At 40.7% G+C, this 24860-nt stretch overlaps 1 protein-coding gene across 1 annotated transcript in view; it reads right to left on the reverse strand.

Moving 5' to 3' along the window:
- Positions 1 to 2300: 2300 nt before the first annotated feature.
- Positions 2301 to 24860, reverse strand: part of Rala (RAS like proto-oncogene A) — a 45767-nt gene continuing 23207 nt past the window's right edge. Inside the window, exons 2-5 of the mRNA XM_051168087.1 lie at positions 13655 to 13804; positions 10175 to 10383; positions 8562 to 8736; positions 2301 to 2700 (exon numbers count right to left, since the gene is read on the reverse strand). Of these exons, the coding sequence (XP_051024044.1) occupies positions 2578 to 2700; positions 8562 to 8736; positions 10175 to 10383; positions 13655 to 13768 (621 nt within the window). The 5' untranslated portion in view covers positions 13769 to 13804 and the 3' untranslated portion in view covers positions 2301 to 2577. The remainder of the gene's footprint in view (positions 2701 to 8561; positions 8737 to 10174; positions 10384 to 13654; positions 13805 to 24860) is intronic.

The following is a 24860-nucleotide window of genomic DNA, read 5'->3' on the forward strand; positions in this document are numbered from 1 at the left end:
CATATACAGGGGGAGGAGGTCCCCCTCAGTCACAGTCATAGGGGAGAGGAGTAAGGGGAAAATGGGAGGGAGGGAGGAATGGGAGGATACAAGGGAGGGGATAACCATTGAGATGTAATATGAATAAATTAAAAAAAAAAAAACCCTACTACTGAAAACTGAAGGCATGCACTGAGGGGGTTTACTGACACGTTCTTGACTCCTGAAGGTTTCAAAGAGCCTTGCGATGTCTCACACTGGATGGGAATTTCAGAGTGCTTTGATAGTTCACCCCTCAGGTTCACTAAGACAACCTGAGTTATAGTGATACTCTGGAGTTTACTGTAAGCAGACAGGGTCAGCACTCAGTGTCATGTTTTGAGGTGTTTCAGTGTGGCTCTACTGTAAACGCAGACCTTCCACCACTGCTTTCGAATTTAAGTATTTAGACAAAGCGCTCTTCTAACTCAAAGTCTAGTCCACAGTTAGTGGCCTTGATATACCAGGAGCTACCCAATGCGAAAGGTAACAGCAAAGCCGTCTTTGGAATGTTCTGATTAGAAAAAGTACAAAATCTGCCATCTGTTCAAAGCATCTGAAGGCAAAGGCAGTTGAGATTCTCCAAACAGCACAGAGCCCATATGCCACCAACTGTCACAGGAGTCTCCCATCCTGAGCAGTGCCTTAAAGCTGAACACCTCCAAATCCTCAATATCCAGCTGTTGGGAAATCTCTGCTCAAGATGTCCGAGGTGATAAAGTGAAAACACCATACCATGAACATCAATTAACACCACAAACATTTTTTAAAAAGGAAGTTTATTGGTCTTTAAATGGCTCAAATTGCAAATAAATGAACCGGGTAGTGGCATCAGCCTAGGACATGTGATGCATCTGTCAGCTGGCTTCATAGCACCTGGTACTCCGGAGAGGGAAAGGTCTCAAAGCAAATTGCAATGTTAGTGGTTAGGACCCCGGCTCAACAAGACTGCAATGAGTGTGCGCAGCCGTGCGGGGCCTGCTGACTGGGCTTACACAGGGAACTCTAATTTTGCACATGGCCTAGCCCGTAAAAATATTAAATCAAACCCTTTAAGGACAACTATTTATGATAAGCTGAATGTAATATCTAGACAGCAGAGTCCCTGACTGTCTCTGATAACTTCATGTACACACTTGTTTCCTGGAATGCCTGAGCGTCTCTTTGACCTTATGAAATTAGGACTGTGCAACAAGATAAACTGTTTAACCAAGTGTCTTAGCCCCACAGAGGAAAAGAAAAATCTAATAGTGGTTTACTTCCCATTGAAACTATGTTCCTCCTAACAGCATGCTTGAATTCTTGCAGCGGAAACATCACAGCCTGACATGTGGTCAGTGTGGGTCATACTTGTTCGACCGTTCATGTTAGGAAAGAAAGATACAGTATTCATTATGAACATGAAGAGACTACAAAGACTCCTCCTATCGCCCAAACTATAACCCATGAGTACACATTTAGAACTGACAGGCGGCAAGCATCCTTCCTCAGGTGTCCTAGTGCAAACCACATGAGCTCTCCTGGGGTCTTCTCTAAGCTCTGCTTCCAGGAGATTACACTTCAATGTGCAGCACTTGCAGAAAGTGATTACTGGGGACCAGCATCCTATGTAAAAGGAGCATTCGCTCAGACTTAATTGGTACTGACACCCATAACCTAAAATCATCATGAAAATATGCTGGCCTTTTATCTTTGACCACCTTATAGTTTATTAAAACCAGCGAAGGAGCTCTGGACCTCTGAGGACCAGAGTATGGCACACATCTTTAATTTGGTCAGACTCCTAGCAGATGGACATTTCTCAGGAATCTTCCTTGTAGCTCCACACTGCCTGGCAAGATAAGACTTTCTGTTACCAGCCACGTGAGCAGTAGCCCCGGAGTGCTGGTGAGAACACACCCGGAGTGATGGAACTGGATTGTTTTTCAGTTTCTAAATTAAGGCATATTAAAAATGTCCATGTACAAGTTCACACCTTTTTTCTAAGTTAATCACCATGTAATTAATATGCAGATTCACAGATGAATTACTCTCAGTTTTACTATATGCAACAACCATGCCAGCAACTTCTTCTAGATTTGCATAACAGCAGTTTAAAAAGTGGTACAGTTAACTATCATGTTCACAATTGTCATTCTTCAAGGCAGTAGAAGTCCAAGTCATTTCAAAATAATATAAAATTTAAGCTTTATGATAAACACCAGAGGAAATGGCCACTCCTCCCACCCCCACCCAATCTCACCTCTTGATTAACAGTTCAAGAAAGACTGCCCCCGCTCCAACAAAACAAAACAAAACAAAACAAGCTTACACGCTACATTCAGGACTGTGATAAATGTAGGCAATTATGAAATAAGTTGAACTCAGCTTCCTGGTGAAGCCACACAATTTCTTTTTTAAGTGAGTTTGACTTCCAGTGCAGTTCCAATTCATGCTTTTAGTGATACATAACAATTTCCAAAATGTTAAAGTAATTTCAGTCAATTGAGCCTCCAATGGCAATGCTTATAAATTATATTTATTAGTATGGTCAGGATAAGAAAGGAGTTTGGGCTTTGATTATAAAATGCAGCATCTTTCTCTGATTCTCTTGGCTAAACTTTTCCTCTTCTTTTTTCCATTCTTTTCTTTGCTGTCTTCCATCTTTCTGGCTCGAATTTCCCTCATTAAATCAAAAAATACCTAGAAATAAGAAAGTAGGGTGAATAAAATGAGCAACAGCATTTTGCAACAAAGAACTCAGTGCTTATGTATCAAAGCAGCAAACCTTTGGGACGGAAGAGTAATGTCTTTGAGCCCTTTCCCCCACCGTCCCAGGGCCCAGCACAGGAGGGCAAGTGCTCAGCCACAGAGATCCCTGCCCCAAGAGGGCTTGTTGGCAATACAAGCAAAGGAGAAAACACAGGTAAGTTGGAGACTTGAGGCAAACAGCAGCTTTTCTGAATGGCACATACTTCTTGGTAAATTGTACAACAAACCCCATCTATTTATTGTAATTTTCAAGATTCAAATGAAAACAGTGCATAAAGTAATGATAGAGCCCAAGATAAAACTCACAGGATTACATGACCCACTTTTGAAAGGTTACTGTTATTTTGTGTGTATGAGTGTTTTGTCTATATGTATGTATGCTGTGCACCAAGGGTGTGCCCATGCCTGACGTGGTGTTCTTGATGGCTGAGCGGTCATGTGAGTGCTGGGCACTGAGTCTGGGACTTCTGCAAGAGCAGCTGGTGTTTTTAACAGCTGAGCCATTTCTCCAGACCACATAAATATATTTTTTGAGCACTCTGTGATCAACAATTATATTTTGCTAATTTATATTTAGTGATTATGTTTGTAATTTAAAAATTAACAGAGTAGTTGAGATACTAAATTTCGATTATAAACCTTTTTTTCTCTAACAAAAAAAAAAGCTCTAGAAAAATGTAATAAGCAAAGTGTGAGAGGGGAGGGTAACTCTCACAGCCCATATTCTTTTTTTTTTTTTTTACAGCCCACATTCTTACACTGCTTGGTTTTTAGAGTCTTGCTGCCCTGAACTCACCAGCTGCCTGTCTAAGCTTCACCAATGTTTACATTTTCTCCAGAAATTCAGTTACTACTTATAGAATTAAAAAACCCAACTTCAATAAGATTAGAAACAAACATGACAAAGACTACAATGTCCGACATGCTTATCTTAATATGCCTTCAGCTCTCAAGGGAAAGACTGGCAAACTGCAAGGTGTAGACCTATGGAGAGGGGTGCTTGTGTGGCAGGAGTGCAGACATGTACATATGCTTGCACGAGCAAAAATGAAGCAATCAAATGAACGACTGACTAGCTTATTGGGAGCACTATTTTCAAGAGCAACAGAAAGAAACTGTAATTGCTGGGCACCTATGAATATCTTGTAACTAATTCCTATAGGAAAATTAAATTTTGTACACTAAGACCATAAATAAAACATAAAAATCATTAAAAACTGGAAACAATGACTATATTCCTAGTTGATGACACAAACATGTCATGGTCATTATTTCATAATCTTTAGAAGACAGTATATGGAAAACTCACCTTAGATGTTAAAGATAAAAACAAAAGCCCAACAACAATATATACAAATATAATGCCTACCATACAAGAGGTTCCAGGCATGATCCTGAGTAACACACACTCTCATATATGTGCACATACACATATATGTATCCAGAACCTCAGCAACAACAAAAACGAAGCTCAGCAAGTCTTATGAGTCCCTCTGTGGCTTACTGTGAAGGTAACTCACACATACACTGCAGGACCACACAAATGCTGCTCTTAGAAGCCAGGATTCCAGAGTGAGTGTCATCTCAAAGAGGTAAGGATTTGTATAGTAAATCTGAATGGGTAATAACCATGTGAATTCACGAGCTTTTCCACTATTAAAAAGAAAAGATTCTTGCCATTGTTCAATGAAGAACCACAGAGTGATAATAACTGAAAAGCAGTGAGAAAATATTCTCAGGTTGAGGCTGCTGTCATAGTCTACCAAATGGAACCAAGGATTCTTGGGCCAATAGTTATTTTTGAGCTGGTGCAAGAAACATAAAATTTAGAGGAGAAAGTGAGGGTGCTATAAATGCTAACGGCTCAATAGCTACAGGAGTGAATGATTAAAAGGGTAGATTCTGGAGTGGGAGCATTCAGTGTTGACTTCTCCCAGGGATTTTGGAAACTTCTGCTTCCAGTTCAGATGGGCCAGCTCAGCAGGAGGTCTTCACGAGAGCCCTCCAGTGCTGGTCTCTACTGCAGACAGACTCAGCACATTATGAGAAGGATGTATAAGAAGGCTTACATTTCTAACAAGTAATGACATTAAAAAACTACCAAAACTAGAAAACATGGTAGGAAATACTTAATGTTGGCATCAGCTAGCGCGATGAATTAAGTCCTGTTTCAAGTGCCAACTAAAGGAAACATCAACGAGGGAAGAGGGACAAAGAACCTACAGCCAGCACTCCCCGCCGCAGAACTGTCAGCTTCTTTCCCACAGTTTCCTCCCCTTCCTCCCTTCTTGTTCTCCTGGGTCCGTCCTCTTTTCTCATTTTAGGGCAACCCAGTACTTATGCAATTTGGCTTTCTAATTCTACACTAACGACCAGAGGAAATACCTTTACGAATAAGTCAAAATAAAGCCAGACAAAACAAACCCACATGCTTATGCCAGACTCAAATAATTTTTTTTATCTGTAGCTGAAAAATAAAAACTGCCTTTACTAGTATTTCCACTTTTAAGTATTTAGTCATACCACAGACTATATTAAAATTTCAAAAGAACTAAGTAAGGAGTTATTATAAAAACCAATACAGAAAAAATACATGTATGTATGCATGTGTGTGTGGCTGGCTTAGAGTGGCTGAAAGCTCTAAGAAACCCATACAATTTAGAAATCACAAAATAAAACACTAAAAGCTGACAGCATAACTCTGTACTTTTTCCATGGTCGAAGATAAAGTGTGCCACAAGAAGACATGCTGCAGATTAGGGGACAACAGTGACAACAAGTAAAGTAGATGAGGATTAATGCTATTACCATAAAGTAGACACAAATCAAAAATTACGAATGCCATTAGATACATTTCAGAATTGGCATAAGATTGACAATTGCTCAATCAATCAATCAATCAGTCAAAGCATGTGCAGTCATATTGGTAATCAGGGTTCACCATTTTCTTGGAAGTTCTAAGGGCTTTTTTAATTGGGTTGATAAGGCTGTCTGAAGATGGTTTCTTATAAAGATGGTGGAACACCAGGGCACTCTTATGGTGGACATTTTGTCATCACAGTTTAAAAAGAAGCCTTGCATTTTTCTAAGCACCTACAGAAAGTTCAGTGCAGCGCTGTTTGTAGTAAAAAAACAAAAAACAAAACAACAACAACAAAACACCTTGTGGCTGTTGGGGGTGAGATGGCTCTGCAGCTAATAGCACTTTTTCCTTTTAATGGTTGGGTTCAGTATAAGGACTCATCACGATTTAAAACAAGTCTGTTATTGGACACATGCAGTTCTAGTCTTTTCTATCTATAAATGCCATTTCAATGACTACCATTTAAACATATCTATGTGTGTATAATTTCCCCTAAAATATTTAATTATTTATTCAATACTTTTATATTTATTTGCTTTACATTTTTCATACACTATTTTGATGATATTCTTCCTCTCCTGCAGGTCCTCCTCGTCTTTCCCACCTCCCTACCCATCCTACTTTATTTTTTCTTTCTCTCTTTCTCAAAACCAAACCAAACCAAACACATAAAGCCACCCAAAGACAAAAAACAAAAATCAAAAAACACCAAAACCACAAACACACACACACACACACACACACACACACACACACACACGCACGCACACACACAGGCACGCAAGAAAGGAAAAACCAAACCAAACCAAACCAAAACCCAAAATCCCCCAAGCCCCAAACCCACTGAATCCTTTTTGTGTCAGACAACTGCCCCTGAGCATGGGACCTGCCCTGGGTGTAGGCTGATACACAGTGAAGTCCACTGGACAAACAGCTTGTTGGTTAGGAGTGGGATTTAGTGCCACTTCCCTTTGTTTATGTTAAGACAAAATATACTTTTAGAATTTGAAGTACTGGGTCACAAATTTGAGAGAGAATTACTATACTCCTCTTCCATAAACATGGAGGCTTTTTCTACATTTCTTGCCAAGAATATTCTTTCATTTTTTTTTTCCCAATGAGATAGGCTAAAAAATATGACATGATATTTTAAAATAGTACTTCTGTTTTTAAAGTAGGACTAAACTCCTACTTAAGCTTAGAGCTATCTACATTGTTTTCCGGTAATGCATTTGGGCTGCTTTCTTGCTGCAGTGCTGGTGGTCTTCTCTCTCTCCCATGAGAGCCTGACCCCAGCGCCATGTCCTCTGAGGTCAGCACATGACTAGCACACGGCTGTGACAGCGCAGCTCTTCTCTGTGGACTGCTACTATTTGCCTCTCTTCCCCTCCCCCCTTCGTCCCAGTCACTTTTAGTGTGTTCACAAGTGCTTAAGACAATTAGGAAGAAAGATATACGTGAGTATACTTTATAAGTACTTTATAGAAAATCAATACAGTATTTGGAACAGAAATATTATAGGACTTACTGTGTGCCAAGTACTCAAAGGCTAACCACATTACTAAAAAATTCAATAAATATGACACATCATAATATCTATTACAAATAAACAGAAATAACCTTTGGCTTTTTTTATAGCCTCATGCTTTCTGCCTCAATTTTTTCTTTGTGTGTGCATATATTTTTCTTCTTGAGACACGTTCTCATTCTGACTATGTAGACTAGGCTGGCCTTGACCTCACAGGGATCTGCCTGCCTCTGCCTCCCCAGTGTTGGGGTTAAAAGTGCATACTGCCATACATGGCCAACCTTAGGCTTTCTGAATCAGGACTCAGGAAACTTATACCTTTAAGTAGAAGCAGACCAGTCTACAAAACTTGTGGCCATCTACAGCAATGTGAGTTTTCTAGAAATGCACATTCTCAGGCCCCATGGTGAGCTTTAAGCCTGTGTATTTGTTAGGATTAAGGGACAACTGGCCTGCAGTGGGCTTAAGGGGCTCCTCTGGATAGTCACAGTACACAGAGATTGGAGAGTATCTCATTGCAAGTCTCCAAGCACCAGAGCCATCTCAACCCTGAAGGTAACCTCCCTAATCCTGGAAAGGGTTCTATACAGTTCCCAAGTAGGGTCACTATGGAGTGGGATGATAAAAGGGGATGTGGAGGATTTCCCTTTGCACTCGGGGAAACAAAGTCTGAGAATAAACAATCATGGTAGTTAGCGGAGACATCAGAACCCCCTTAACACCCAGAAGGCCCTTCAGAGACCTTACATAACCCTAGGCAGGCGTCAGTTAGGGCAAGCACATTCAGTGCTGGCTTGTTAGGATCTAGACAATTTCTTTTACACTACGCAATCCCGTTAAAATGAAGGCAGTAAGTGGAAGAGGAATGCTGTAGTGTCTTGTATCTGAGAAAGTCAAAGGCAAGGTAAAGTATAAAATTTCTAACATGAGTTGGGTGTGGCAGCACACACCTGTAATTCTAGTACTCAGGGAAGCAGAAGCAGGTGGATCTCTGAGTTTGAGGCCAGCCTAGTCTATAAAGCGAGGCCAGGATAGCCGAGATTTATACAGAAAAACCATGTCTTGAAAAACAAACAAAAAAACCATGTCTTCCTTACGCATTTATTAATGATAAAAATCAGTCTGCCAGGGCTGGTGAAATGGCTCGATTGGTAAAGGTGGTTGCCACCAAGCTGAAGGATGCAAGTTCAAGCCCTGGTAGAAGGAGAAAACAGATCCCTGGGAACTCTCCTCTGACCGCCACAGGTGTCCTTTGGCACCCTCCCACCCTCAGTAATAAAAGCAAACTCAAACACACAAAAATTCACTGTATTAAATCTTAGTTTGGATCCTAGACTCTAGATGAAGTAGGGTAACAGGGCCTTATATACATGGTGCAGTAACAATGAAACCACACTTTACCTTGTCGACGTTGGCGCGAGTTTTAGCAGATGTTTCCACGTAGTTAACATTCCACTGGTCAGCTCTGTTTTTTGCTTCTTCTACAGAAACCTGCCTTTTATCTTCTAAATCTGACTTGTTACCAACCAGGAGAAATGGAACATTCTCATCTTCTTTTACTCTTAAAATCTGCTCCCTAGATAAGTAAAAGCAAGAAGAAATATTAACACAATGCGTATACATTAAAAATCCCAAAATAGGGGCTCAGCAGTCAAGAGAGGATCCAGGGTCAGCTCCCAGCACCCCATGGTAGCTCACAAGTGTTCCTAAGCCCAGCTCCATGGGATCCGATGCCCTCTTCTGATCTCTGGGAACACCAGGCACACATATGGTGCACATACCGACATGTAGGCAAAACAGACTCACACATATAAAATAAAGCTAAAAACAAGTGAACAAGCAAACCCCACAAATAAGTAGCTGCCTGCAACCAAGCACACCTTGTAACAAGTTCATCTGTTACCTGCCATCAATTAATTGAGATACACATTCCCTGAAGTGTGTGTTTTGCCTCCTTGTACATCTATGCATCACGGAGGGATGGGTGGGCATGCACCAACACTTATATAACTTTCCATGTCTCTCAGTTTACAACTTTCCAGGATCTGCCATTTTCTATGCAATAATATATGAAATTCCTTTACAGAAACCAACACACTTAATCTTATAAATCAGTTCATCTTGTGCGTTTTCTCAATTGCATACCTGTGTGTGTGAGGTGGGAGACTGTTTTCTTAGATTCCTTTAATAGCTTGAGATTTTCAAGTCTACAAGTGCTCAGTCACCAGGCTCATCTTTTTTGTGAAGTTCTCCCAATCACTCCCTTTCTGTACCTTCTGTAATGATCACTGCTACTGTTCTCTACCGTCCGCTGGGTTTTGTGTCATGCCTTATACCTATAACTAGGCTGTGTAGACCCTGATTAGCAGACATATTACATGCTTCTTTTGTATCTTGTACAAGGAAACTACTAACACAGAAACAAAAACATGTAAGGAAAGAGCATCTTTGATGATACCCTCAGTACTTTCAAGATTACGCTAGAGACTGTTCGTGCTGATGTCTCTCAGAGTGATGCCAAACTCTGACTGGGTACACAGTAAAGAACATATAGTGCAGAGCACAGCCAAGCATGCTAATCCACAGTGACTGTTATTCTCATTTTATAAATTCAATCTTTAAGATTATTTGTATTTTTAAAATTCTAAACACCTATATTGTAAAAAGAATGGCAAAGTCTCTGTGAGCATGACACAAGTGCTGAGAACCCGACAGGAAATGTGGGGGTATCACTGTATTCCTGTGCTATCACAGCAGTAGAAATGCTTTACTCTTAAAGAGAAACAGTTTAGTAAAGCATAAAGTGCCTCTGGGTACTTGAAGCTACAATGTAGTCTGCCCTAGGGCTGCTGTAAGGCCTGAATATGTATGCATACAGTGGCCAGAGTCACACACTGATATCCCACTGGAAAGACACCATTCGAGACAATAAAAGATTAAGAAGCAAGAAGCTTCTATTATCCCTGTTTCTGGAAAGAACTGTTGTGTGAACAAGAGACTAAGCTCAGCCATACCTGAAGTCAGCTGTGGCTGCAAAGGACTCCATCTCTGTGATGGAGAAGACGCAGAGGAAGCCCTCCCCACTTCGGAAGTAGTTGTCTCTAATGGCGGCGTAGTCCTCCTGCCCCGCGGTGTCTAAGATGTCGATCTGCACCTCCTCGCCATCCAGCACGACCTTCTTCCTGTAGCTGTCTGCTTTGGTAGGCTCATAGTCCTCTACAAACTAGAAAGCAGGAAAGACACATCCAGTTTTTAATTAGTATTTTTTTATTTTTAAAACCATCTTACTTAGAAACCACCACTTTTTACCTGTTCTCCTCAAATTGTAAAAACTGTATCAATTTTCATTTTAATTGGCCAGCTTCTTTATCTGCTAAACACTGGGTTAAAGTCTTACTTATACGCTGTTTACAACTTGAAATTAGTCCATTTTCTTTCTTAGAACACTATACATACAAAAAAACACTACATACACATAATATATTTTAAATCAAATTCAGACTCCCACTCTAGATGAATCCAAAGATACAATATTTTGGTACCAAAATTGTGGAAATAATTTATGTGCCAATATTTAGAGAAGTACCACTAAATCTTTCTTCAAAATGAGACAAGTCAATACATTGTGGACACCACTCTAAAAAAAACTTAACCTTTGAGACCCCAAATTATCTGAGCTTTAAACAGTGCCCCCTCCATTTTCATTATTATGTACATACATTATTTTGCTTAATGTTTCTATCAGTTACTAGACTTTACCTTTGACAGCAGGGGCAATGAACTACTACTTACACAGTTCTATAGATCCTAAGTCTAGAACAGGGAATAGTACATGTGGACCAGTGGCTCTCACCCTTCCTAATGCTGTGACCCTTTAATATGGTTGTGCTGACCCCCCAGCCATAAAATAATTTTTGTTGTTACTGTTATTTTGCTACTGTTATCAGTCATAATGTAAATACCTGTGTTTTCTGATGGCCTTAGGTGATTCCTGTAAAAGGATCATTCAACCCCAAAAGGGGCGGCAATCCATAGGTTGAGAACCATTGTGGTAGAGAGTCACAATAATTACTTAAAACATTACGTTTAAGTAACTGTAGAGATTATCCAACATTCTACCATTTTTTTTTCTAACATTATGCTTAATCATTCATTAAAAGTTAAAACAGTGACAGGGGCTGGAGAGATGGCTCAGCGTTTAGTTAAGAGCAGTGGCTGCCCTTTCAGAAGACCTGAGTTCAATTCCTAGCACCTGCATGGCAGCTTACAACTGTCTGTAGCTCTAGTTCCAAGCAATCTCACACCCTTATACAATATACTTGCAGGCAAAACACCAATGCACATGAAACACAGAAACACAAATAAAGAAATGATTGAAACATTGAGAACCCCACCATCTTGTGGGGGTGAAACCAATGCCTCGTTCTGATCAGCCTTTGCTGAAGTCTCTGGCTAGTATCACTTTTTTCTGTATACCATCAAGGAAAAGAAATATCTTTGCGCACCTCTTCAAGGGCCACTTTTCTTTCTTTCTTTCTTTCTTTTTTTTTTTTTTTTTTTTGCGGGGGTGAGGGGCACATTCTCAGGATAGGCTTCAATATTGTAGGAAAGACAAGAAGCCCTGATCACCACTGGCATTCCCACCTCTGGTTTCAGGGTGGTGACTGCTGAGTACAAGAATATCAGCTGCACCGTGTGGGGTGTGGGCAGCCAGGACAAGATCTCGCTCCTGTGGAGCTACCTCCACAACACCCATGGCTTGATCTTCATAATGGACAGCAGTGACAAGAGGATGTGTGAATAAGGTTCCTGAGGAGCTCATGAGGATGCTAGCTGAGGCTGAGCTCTGGGACGCTATTGTGGTGTGTGCCAACAAGCAGATGCCAACTGGAGCTCCCCAGTGCCACAATTCAGCTGAAATCACACATAAGCTGCGGCTGTACTCTCTACGCCTCAGGAACTGATACATTCAGGTGATCTGTCCCACCAGTAGGGATGGCTCTATAGAGGATCAGACTGGCTGTCTGAACCAGACCCTTCGCCAGCTTCCTCTCATGCTGCAAGTGTGACTCCACGGTCCTGAGTGCCAGAGCTGTCTCAGGGGTTGGTCATGTGTATGTACAGTCTACATCAGGTTCATATTTAATGTAAGTAGTTTCTGTTTCTATACAGACAGTTTCTGGAACTCCTCTGCCATATTACTTAGACTTTCCATTCTGAAAAGAGAATCAACTCTGTTAATACTAAGGAGGGATCTGGGTGTCAGGGCGCCAATTCCCAGAGCCAACAGGCTGTAGACCAAAGTCAGAGTCCTTTTTGGTTTTCAACCCAAACTCAAGAGCATTTAAAAAAAAAAAAAAAAAAAAAAAAAGCAAGACAAGAACACTTCAACACACAGAGGGTGCAAATGCCTGGATAAGTTTTGCAGTAACAGCCTAGATTGGCTATTACTGTTTGAGAACAAACCACCATCAGTTGCATGACCCCATCTGCGACCCTGTGACCTGAATGTGTTTGGGTCACCTGCATTCCACAGCTTGCTTGTACTTGTGGTCATAGTCACCCAGGAGTGGGCTGGCAGCCACGGGGTGCAGGGCCTGGCCTTGTCCTTGGCTGGAGAGAGGCTGAGTCAGATGGCACACCGCATTCCCACCTTGATCTTGGGCTTACTTGGCCATGCTGGTGGCAGGTTAGGAGCTGGTCCAAGTTGAGAGGGTAGGTCACTCCAGCCCAGCATCCTCGAGCACCTATCTCCATGTTTGAAGCAGCTGCCTCTCTTAGTTTGCCACGGTCTGATCTGCCATCCAGAGATGACTCTATTATTATTATTTTTTTTCTTTTGTGCTTTACTAAATACTGACGAACTGGTGCTGCTCAATTTGCCTTGGGGAGACTTCAGAACTGGTTTACTTGGTATTGTGCAGCATCTTACTGCTTTTGGTACATAATTAGTAATCAGCTGTTTTGTGTACTTGTTTTTAGTTGTCACTTTGACAAGTACTGTAATTATAGTTATTAGAATGAAGTCTCTTAACTATTTTAAAAAAGTTAAAACATGAATGTTCTTATTTTGGTTTCCTGGCTGGCAGGAAAGGGACTAAAGATGGGCATGGTGGCTCAGGCCTGTAATCTTGCCATGTGGAATGCTGAGGCACACACACTGCCCTCAGTATGGGCTGTGGAGTGAGACCATCTCAAATCCCCACCCAAAAAGGGGAAGGAAGGACTAATACAAATATTAGTTTGAGAGAAGACTAGATATGAAATCAACAGTACAGAAAATATAAATGAGTAAATACATCAGCACTACTTTGGCCTCTCTCTTGAGTTTCTGACTTGTAATATTAAGTAGGTACAAATATTGGCTCTGAACTTAAAAGTAGAAAAAAATTATTAGGAGCTTTCAAGGATTGAAAGAATCTGACCAAATAACACTAAAATTAAGCTAGAGGAACACTCTCTTCAAGCCCAACCTTTGTGAAGCTGGCACTTACCTCATCGTACATGAACTGCAGAGTCAGGGCAGACTTGCCCACACCACCACTGCCCACCATGATGACTTTGTGTAAGGCCAACGAATTCTGACCCTTGGGCTTATTTGCAGCCATCCTGTTTCCCAGAGTCTTCAGAGGATTAAGAAGAATCTAAACCAAATAAAAGAAGGGAGGACTTGGTATACTCCTTAGAACTCCAGTGGAGCAAAGAAACAATGTGCACAGGATTGAAGACACCAGCGTTCTCTGCAGTGACAGTAAGCAGAGTACATGCTCTCCATCAGAGAGTGCCATAGCAATGGACACGTCACTGACTCAAGGATATTTCTCTCCTAATAGATTCTGTAATGAGCTTTGAGCAAATGTAAAATTCCCAGGACAATCTCAAGCTGATGATGACAGAGTACCAGTTACACTGGAGTCTCTTCACACAGAGCATGAAAACAGGCTAAAGGGTCACTTTGTTTTCATGTTAATTCTTATGGGCAAACACTTAAAGAAATGTTCCTCACCTTCGACACAAAATTTGTCCTGCCTACAAGATATGCAGGAACAAAGATGGAGCAAAGACTGAGGAAATGGCCAACCAAAGACTACCCCATGGGAGAAAACCACTTCCTGACACTATTACTGTTACTTTGCTATGCTTGCAGACAGGAGCCTAGCATAACTCCCTGAGGCGGTTCACCCAGCAGCTGATGGAAACATTAGATAGAGCTTTGGCAGTCCTGTAGAAGAGATGGGAGAATGATTGAGAGATCCGGAGGGGTCAAGGCCTCCACAAGAAGCCCTACAGAGTGAACTAACCTAGGTCTGTGGGGGCTCACAGAGATGGATCTACCAACTGAAGAGCATGAATGAACCGGTACTAGGTCCCCGGCACATATGGAGCAGATGCACCGTTGACCTGGGGTCCTCTCTGACTCTGATGCATGCCTTTGGACCCCATTCCTCTAGCTGGGCTGCCTGCAGTGACTTAGTGTGCCAGGGCAGGATGGTACCCATGGGGACCTCCCCCTTCTCTAAGGGAAAGGAGAGGAGAGAATGGGAGGGAGGAGCGTGAGAGGAGGGACTGGAGGAGAGGAGGGAGCTGCCATCACGATGTAAAGTGAATACACAAATAAGTTAATTAATGGAGAGAGAAAAAGGAATGTTTCTCCTAATTTCTGTATGAAACAAGGACTGCCATTTGCATTAAGGATCTCCTTGGAAAGGCTTGCTGTAAGGGAAGAAACCTCATTCCAACAATTGATAACAGACTTACAAATAGGATTCCAGCAGCGCATAACTCAACAACCATGCAATGGGATGTCTGTGGGTTTTGGAGTAATCAGTATAACTTGACTGCTTTAATGTAGCATGTGCTTCTTTTCTTTACAAAACTCATTTGTCTTACTATATTAAGGCTCACAACATGGAGTGCAGATGCTTACAGATGCTGTGGTGGTGATGGGTGCTAACGGCACACAGTTGCCTTTGGCCAGGGTGGTACCAGGGTACCAGAGGAAAAACAGGCTGCAAAGTCACAGCCAACGCTGAGTGTATAGGGCAGCTCAAGCAAGGGCTTTGTTAGGCAATCAAGGGATTACAGCTCCCTCCTTAGTACCTCCTCCACATTTTGGTAACAGCTTTGCTTAGCAGCAGCTCACAAACCTATCCCTCTCTGCCCACCTCTCTGTGCCCTGTGTCTCAGCTCAGCTCAGCTCAGTCAAACCTTCTCTGGTTTCCTTCTGTTCTGGAAACACTCTTCTCTGCTTTCCACCTTTGCCAACAAGCTTCCTGTTTACCCAGCTACCTCCTCTCAGTTTTGGGGTCTCAGCCCAAACCCTGAGTGTAAGTCAGGCTTTCCTTTTCTCTACGATCCTAGGAGGCAGCTGATGCTCTCCTTTTATCACCCTCACCACAATCTGCAACTGCCTAAGTGTGTTGTTGTTCAGCATGGGTTTCCTCGGGTACAGTGTGCCAGAAGCCAATGACTGCAGGCCTCCATATGTATTTGGAAATGTATTTTTAACTTCATTATTAACACATAAGAGCATGCACACATGATGTCAGAATGTAGGTATACCCATGCCACGGTGGACATGTGGAAGATCGAAACTGGCTACCAGATTGCTTGGCCATATTGCTTTGGGCCTGTTGCAGGGAACAAAGTAGAGAATGTGTAGTGAACTGAAGACTTGTGCATCCATTAAGGTCAGGAAGCAAAGACCAAAAGGAGAGGGATGGGGGTTCTAATATTCCTTTCAGAGGCATGCCCCAAGGACCCAACCCCCTTCTGCTAGGTCACAGCTCCTAAGCAGTCTACCATTGCCCAATCAAGCTTTCATGTCTAAGACACGAACTATAATAACTGATCCAGATGTTGTTTTATTTGGCAAACCTCTGAAGTCGCTTTGTACCAGAATATTAAATATATTAGAAAGAGATAATTCCAGTAGTCCAAAGTACAATGAAAAAAAGAAAGGAGTGTGTGGAGATGAAAGGATAAAAGCAGGGAGCTGGATGAGTTTAACAGACAGTAAGACTGCCTTCTCTGAAGAGGGTGGGGCCTTGCAGACATGGCGTACGGAGCACCATCAACTAAACATGAAGGAGCTGGCATGCTCTGAAGATAGGAAAAGCTCATGAAGGTGAAGTCTGCTAAGTGCCTGACAGCAGCTGAGGTGGGACTGAAAGGGAGGCAGAGGCAGGGTCTCAGAGAGCAATCAAAGTCACGGCAAGGTGCCTGGATTGTACTGGGAGTACACCAAGAAGAGCGTAGACATTCTAGGCAGGAGCACGCCATAATTTCATGTGAGGGTTTAAAACGGTTGTCCTGACTGATATGTGCAGAACTGGTGGCAAAAGTGAAGAGCTAAACATATTTGGGAAAACGTGGGAGGTGAAGGCAGGGGACTCAGTCAACAGTTGAAGGCTTGGCTACATTGGAGCTCAAGGTTAGCCTGGACTACAGGGGACCCTGTCTCATCCCCACTCCCTACTCCTCAGACAAAAAGACTTGATAATACAGGGGTTGATCTTAGCTGTACATACAAGGGAGAAGAGAAGCATGGGTTGCAATGCAGGCAGCAGCAGACACTATTGCAATGCTGGTTCTGCCCTCTCAACTATTCTCTGGAGTTAATTCTATGTATACCAGGGACAATAACATTTACTGAGTACTCACTAAGTGCCAGGCATCGATCTGAGTACACTGTGCATGATACCTCGATCTGAGTACACTGTACACGATACCTCGGCCTAGTTCATTTATAGGCAACCCTATGGTATATGCACTGTTTTAATATCCAATGGCAGATGAGTTACGTGAGTTGCAAAGGTGACATGCTCCAATTAGGGCAGCCTGGCCTTTCTAATCACCTTGCTGTCTAGGGCATTTGCAAGAATAACTGACAGTCATGTGGATTTGGCTGGGTGGAGGAAAACAAGACAAACTTTTAAGCTTTTGGCTTAGAAGTGATACTACTACCAAAGATGGGGCAAGCCTAGGAAGAAATATGTCTGGGAAAGAGATCTCAAGCATTACTCAGGCGCGCCCTCTAGGGACCTGGAGGTCAATCTGCAGTTCAAGGTAAGAGAAACAGAGACATAAATTTAAATATCAGTTTTAAGATAACATCTAAAGACACAAAACTGAACAAGCTCTCTCAGGGACAAGCTGGAGATAAGAGATGAGAAGTCAGGAGAGGTGAGAGCCCAGAGCTAACTTAGTAGGCTGGCTTGACTCCTGCTGAGTTAGAAGGGTGCACTGAGACAAGAGGTAAACACAGAATCGTTTATAGCAAGGTGGGGGCAGTTCTAGTGACTAGGGGAAGACTCAATATCAAGGAGGTGAGATGGGGTAAGGTGAGGAAAAAGTGCAGAAATGGAATTTTTCTTTGACAATGGAGAAATAGAGTCCTGGTGTTACCAGGAACTAAGTTTGTCATTTAGTTGCCTTTTAGTATTAGTAAAGGACGTGTCTGTATGGTAATCATCAAAAAAGGGATAAATTCGATGATGCAGAAAAAGGCCAGCTCTAGTATCTAAGGCCTCTAATGGGACCCAGAACGTAACAGGGGCAGGGGCATCTCTCCCAATGTAATGGGTGATAAGGCCAAGAAAGAACGAGGGTACAAATAAAGACTGCACATGGATTTAGTGAGTTCTTCAGTTAATTGTTTTTACATTTCTTTCTTTTTATTTTTTATTTTTTTGAGACAAGGTTTCTCTATGTTGCCTTGGCTGTCCTGGACTCACTTTGTAGACCAGGCTGGCCTCAAACTCACAGAGATCCACCTGCCTCTGCCTCCCTGAGTGCTGGGATTACAGGCGTGTACCACCATGCTTGGCTCTTTTTACATTTATTCAGTGGAATAGATCATACAGATAGTAAGAGAATGAGAATTCAAAAGCAAGCTTGGCTAGTTGACCAATAGAATAGAATGTCTGGAAACTGATGTAAATACATACTGTGATACTGTGCAACAGAGGTGGCACATTACACGCAGGGGTAAGGATAATAACGATGCAACAAATGATCTTAGGACATTTAGCAAATCATCTCAAAAAGAAAAAATGCCAAGTTTATTACACTATATAGCTAAACAAGTTAAAAACTGAGATGAATCAGACAAAAAAATTGCTTTCATAATCTTAGTATAGGGAGGTGGAACTATAAAACTGTGGAAATACCTATCAACTCATTTTTACAGATGAAAGATACGTTTTAGGCTGGTTGTGACAGAACATGCTATAGTTCCAGCATGTGGGACACTGAGGCAGGAGGACTGCAACCTTAAGACGAGCCTAGAGTACATACAAGACCTTATCTCAATACACTAATAAAAGTAAAAGTTATAGTAATAGTTTCCTAATGCAAGAGTTACTGTAAGTAAAATCAATATAGGGAACTGTGGAAAATGAAATGGAATGGTTCTATATAAGTTTAAGGGAAATGCAACTAAAACTATATTGGGATACCAGTTTTACTCATTAGATATATTCTTTCAAAGTCCAGCAAACTTTACCTTTTTGATCTATTTTTATATGGTCAATAAAATTAAAAGTCGCTTTATGTTTATGAAGGGTTGTAAACAAACCAAATCATGATTTTGCAACAGAGAACACAGTCTGAAAGCCTAAAATACTACTGGCATTTTACAGAAATACTTGCCTATCTGAGTCCAAGTCATTTTATGTCTTCTCAGGTTCGCACCAGACCCCAGCCCACTCTGCTTCCAGATGCACACAGAGCCCACAGGACACAACAGCTTTGTGTAGACCCAGGAGCAGATCCGGATTCAGTAAGCAACCCTTCCTCCACCTGAGACCCCAGTGGGCTTCACCTCCAAAGTTGGCCGCCACTGTTTCTCCAGCAGTTAAGAGACCCTGCTCCCGAGGCTGGCCTCTGGCCTTGGCTGGGCTCCCTTGAGACACCCCAAAGCCACCCAGCAAGCCACCCTGCCTTGTGATTCCAGTTTGGGAGGGCTAAAACTCATACTAAAAGGCAACAACACCCTGAATCCAGATAATCACAAACACAAATAATCAATAAAGCAAGACAACATGTCCCATCTCAATCACCAGTTTCATAGTAATGTCCCCTCTTGTAGATGAAGTTCAAGACACAGAATTCAAACGAACTATTATAAACATCTTCAGCTAGTTTAACGCATTTAAAGAAACAATAAACATCTAAACTTAAACAAGACAGGAAAGAAAATACAAGTAAATAGCTGAGTAAAATAATGAAGATAACAGATGTGAAAGTTAAGTGCAAAAAAGAGAAACACTAAAGAAAACTCACACTGAGTTGAAGCAAGGGAAACAAACAAACAAACAAACAAACAAAAACAAAACCCTGCAGTGGAATGCCTTGCCAGCAGCATGGATCATGTGAGGACAGCATACTAAGGCTTTAGGAGTAGATACAGAAACTGGACCGCTCAGTCAAAGAGAATGATAAGTTAAAACACACTACTGGAATATGGATGAATTTTGAAATAGTATGAAAACCAAATTTATGAATTATGGGCATAAAAGGAGACAAATTCCAGGCTAAACATTTAGTTAATGTTTTCAATAAAATCATATTGAAAAAAATACGTATCTAAAGAAAGAGATATCCATCTAAGCAGAAGAGGTTCATAGAAAACACACACACACACACACACACACACACACACACACACACACACACACACGCAGAAAGGAAATTGCCCATCCACAATAGTTAAAACAGCAAAAACAAATACTAAAGTTTGTTTGAAAAGCTGCAAGAGAGAAGGTCCAAATCACATATAAAGGCAGACCCATCAAAATAACAGCTAATTATTTGATGAAAACTTTAAAAGCCAGATGTATTCCAAGTTTTGGAAGACATGATTACCAACCAGACTGTTACACCCTATAAAGATAATTCAATTAAGTTGTAGGAGACATAACATTTTCTATGACATAAACAGACTAAAGGAAAAAATGACTACTCAGCTAGCTCTATAAAGGATCTGGGAAGAAATACTTTGGACTAAAGAAAGGGATATACATGCCCAAGATGGCAGAGGAAGAATAAATAATTCTAAAATTAGTAATCAAAAAAGGCCTAAGAAAACAGTTCAAAATCAACAAAATGAAAAGTATAAAAACACGTTTCAATACTATAAATATTAATAGCCCCAATTTCCTAAAAAAAAAAAAAAAAAAGACACAGACTAGAAGAGTGGGTTAGAAAACAAGACTCATCTTTTGGCAAACTCTAAGAAACACACTCAGGATGTTAAGATAGAAAAGGATACTCTAAGCACACGGATCTACAAAGCAAGCAGGGTTAATTATTCTTCTGTAAGACAAAATAGGCTCTAAAACTAGTTAGCAGAGAAAGGTCATTTTATACTTATTAAAGGAACAATCCATCAAAAGAACAGTATAATTCCATGCATCAAACAGGTACAATTTCATAAAACAAATATTACTATATGCAAACCCCAGGTTAACCCAAATTAACCCCAGATTTCAATACTTAACTGTCACCAAGATAGGTTACCTGCACAAGAGAAGGGGAGGTTGTGGGGGAGCTAAAAGAGAAAAGAGAAAAGGGGGAGGATAAGAATAAAATAAAACTGGGGCTGGAGAGATGGCTCAGAGGTTAAGAGCACTCTCTGCTCTTCCAGAGGTCCTGAGTTCAATTCCCAGCAACCACAAGGTAGCTCACAACCAACTATAATGAGATCTGATGCCCTCTTCTGGCATGCAAGTATACACGCAAATAGAGCACTCATATATTAAATAAGTAAATCTTTAAAGAGAAAAAAAAAAATTAAATGAAACCATAAATCACCCAGACCTAACAGACAGGTACAGAACATTCTACCTAAATGCACATATCTGCAAAAGCTCAGTGGACCTCTACCAATGCTCTCAGGATATAAAGCAAGCCTTAATAAACATAGAAATACTGAAGTAGCTAGGCAGTGTAGTACAGTTTTAATCCCAGCACTTGGGAGGCAGAGACAGGTGGACCTCTGTGATTTAGAGGCCAGCCTCGTCTACAGACTGAGCTCCAGGACAGCCAAAGCTACACAGAGAAACCCTGTTCCGAACCCCACCCCAAAGTTGAAATAACATCCTGTTTTCTACATGATCACAATAGAGTATCACCAGCAGGAGAAACCACAGAATGTACACAGGCTCAAAGACAAAAAGCTCATTACTGGATAATATATGGGTCGCTTGGAAACTAAAAAAATTCTTAGAACTGTATGAAAATGAAAGCATAACATGCTAAAATCTATGAGATATAATAAAGGCAGCCCTAGGAGCATAATGACACACCTGAAGGCCTTAGAAAAAGAACAACAAACTCTCAAACTAGTATATGAGAAATAAAATTGGAGCAGAAATTAGAGAAACAAACAACAACAACAACAACAACAACAAAAAACAAAGAATGAATAAAATGAAAAGGTGGCTGTTTAAAAGATTAAACTACCAACCTCCAACCAAATTATTCAAAAATTAATTAACAAAATTAGAAATGAAAGGACAGATATTACACTAGAAACAAACAAACAAACAAAATCAGAAAATTACAAGGATACATTTAAAGGACAAAAAACAAGGCTCTCTATATCAACATGAGCAAAACTCACCTGAACTCCCAGAGACGAGGCAGCATGCACAGGGCCTGCATGGATCTGCACCAAGTCCTCTACTTATATATTATGGCTTCCAGTTTAGTGTTTTAATGAAACTCCTGTGTATGAACTTGTGGGTCTCTGATTCTTGTGCTTTCTCTTGAGCTCTTTTCTTTCTGTTTATTTTGTCCAAATGTGATAGTTTTTGTTTAACTTACTATATGTTGTTTTGTTGTGTTTTATTACTAGCCCCTGGAAGCCTGCTTATTTGCTAAGGAGACAGAAAGGGGGTGGGTCTGGATGGGAGGAGAGGTGGGAGAAACTGGGAGGAGTAGGAGAGAGACTGTATTCAGGATATGTTACGTGAAGGAAAGAGTTTTCACTATGCAGGACAGCCAGAGCTACAGAGAGAGAGACCCTTGTCCAAAAAGAAAAAAGAAAAGGAGAAAAAGCGGGGAAGGAGAGCGATATTAAGATACAATTCTTTTTTATCTAATTCCTCAAAGACACATGACCATTGCCTTTTGGGTCTAAGTTACTTTACTTAATATTGTGTGTTCTAGTCTAACTCCAAGGTCACTGAAAGACGCTCTCTCAAAGAAATGGGATTTTAAAAAGCTACTTTATCTTTTTATTACATACAATAAAACTGAAGAAATGTGGTAGCATACTATAAACCAAACCCTTCATTTTTCATATGAGGAAACAGAAGCCGCAGAAGACTTAGTCACCTGAAGAAGATCCAGGGAGCTGTGGTAGAATGGTGGTTCTCTACCTTCCTAATGGTCCTCATGCTGTGTGACCCCCACCCAGAAAATTACTTTTTGCTCCTTCATCATTGTAATTTTATCTGATATGCAGGATATCTGATTGAGAACCTCGATGGTACAATTAAGCCCAGACCTGACACAGGATTCAAGGCAGGCTGATATAGTAATTGGACCCTGAATTGATAGTTTCCATAGTCACTAACCTGTCATACTACAAAACTGCGTTTAAGCTGCAGCAGGACTGGCCAGCAAGTAACTTAGTGGTTTCTTACTGAGGGGGCTTCGGACACACCTGGCTGCAGTGGGAGCTTTCTGAAGACAAAGGCTTGTTTTAGTAGACGCCTTAGCAGCTGCATTCCATCGCCAGGGACTCGGCAGCTGCTCTTACATCACCTTTCTCTTCCCCAGTATTTGCTGATCATGAATCAGTACCTGCCTTCTAACTAATCCAAGTGGGCCAGCCTTGACTCTAAGGGCTTAAAAAGAAGAAAATAAAAGAGTAAAGCTCTTTACACGCTCTTTTACGAGAGTGCAAGCATGAACAGATGAAGCCTGGGTTTGTTGAAATCAAGTAGAATAAATCTTTAGGCCTAGTTATAGTTGTTATTGTCATAAACCAAAGGAATAATCAGAACTAAGAAAGATTAAGTGATGCTGAATTTTGAATTGCTAGTTACATTTCAGTCGACAGGACGCAACTATAATGAAGCATGGGGCTAAAAAAGACGGCCGAATAAGGGGTGTTTTGACTTTGACCCTCAGAAACATCTATGGACTAAGGACAATATCAAAGGGACTACAAAGCCTCTTCTGTGAATACTGCCTGCACTGTAACCGAGGGTAAATCTACCTTGTAAAAAAGTGAATCTTGATCACAGGTTAAGATACTAATTCCTACTACCACCTTCCACTACTCTTTTTTTCATTCCTAACATCTTAAATGTTGTGTGTTAATCCTGATGTATTTTGCAATTACTGCTAATGATATTTGGGTCAACCACCAAAATGGATTTGTAGACAGCTGAATACTGGTATCAAAAATAAGCTCTGTTAGGACTGACATGACAACTTGGTATACTCTAATTTACAATACATCATTTTCCAAATGTTACATTTAGATAGGAAAAGAAAGCTTTCATTATCAAAACTTGAGCTGTTGTTACTCTTGTATACTTTAGAATTTTATTTGCAACAGGTTTACAGAAATATACTATGTAGTAAGAAACAGCACATGTTTATACATTTGGACACTATAATCTCTTTTTTCCCCTATATTTCTTTTCTATAACAGATTAGTTGAGTATTTTCTAGTTACATAAAATGAAGTTATGCAATATGTACTGCCTTCTTCTTTTAAATTGGTTTCTTAAAAATTAAAAAAAATGCAAGCCGGGTGTAGTAGTGCACGCCTTTAATCCCAGCACTCGGGAGGCAGAGGCAGGTGGATCGCTGTGAGTTTGAGGCCAGCCTGGTCTACTAAGCGAGTCCAAGGCAGCCAAGGCTAATACACAGAGAGGCCCTGTCTCAACAAAAAACAAAACAAAACAAAACAAAACAAAACAAAAAACACTAAGAAAATTAATTGCTTGTCTGGAAAGCATGGATATACAGAAACCAACAAACAAAATTGTAAAAACTACACATATTTATAGGACAATATACACAGTTTTGTTTGGCTTCTTTGATTCAGCATAACTTTGAGAGCCATTCCTGTTGCTTGTATCAAGAGTCCATTTCCTTTTATTGCTAAGTGGACATACTGTAATTCCTTAACCGTTCACCTTCTGATGGCCATTTCTATTGAAGAGACAAAGAGTAATGAAGTAAAGATGAGCCTTTCAAAAGGGATGCTGAAACAATTAAATACCCATATGTAAACATTAACACACAGCCGTATCTCATACCATATAAACAAGTAACTCTAAGTAGACCATTCTACGTACAAAACTAAACTCATAAATCTGGATGAGAGCATAGGAGTAGGCATGTGACCCTGACTTTGGTAATAACTTATTAACATCAAAAGGAAAATCCATGAAAGAGCAAATGGATGAAGTCACTCTGCCCTTGAAAATACAATTAAGAAAGTTAATAAGATAAGCTATGAAATGGGAGATTTTTACAATTAAAAATTTCTGAGGAAAAGACAAAAATGTGCAGATTTTGTCTTACTGACAAAATCTTTCTAGTTTATTACTGTAAAAATGGAATGAACTGCCTATAAGTGCTCATCAAAGAATTAAGCACAAAAAAATGGGGCAGAAGACTGAACTGGTTAAATTCCTTTTGCTTCTATATACACATTTTGGTTATTTCCAA

Source organism: Acomys russatus, chromosome 3, assembly GCF_903995435.1.
Source record: "Acomys russatus chromosome 3, mAcoRus1.1, whole genome shotgun sequence".
Classification (NCBI taxonomy): Eukaryota; Metazoa; Chordata; class Mammalia; order Rodentia; family Muridae; genus Acomys; species Acomys russatus.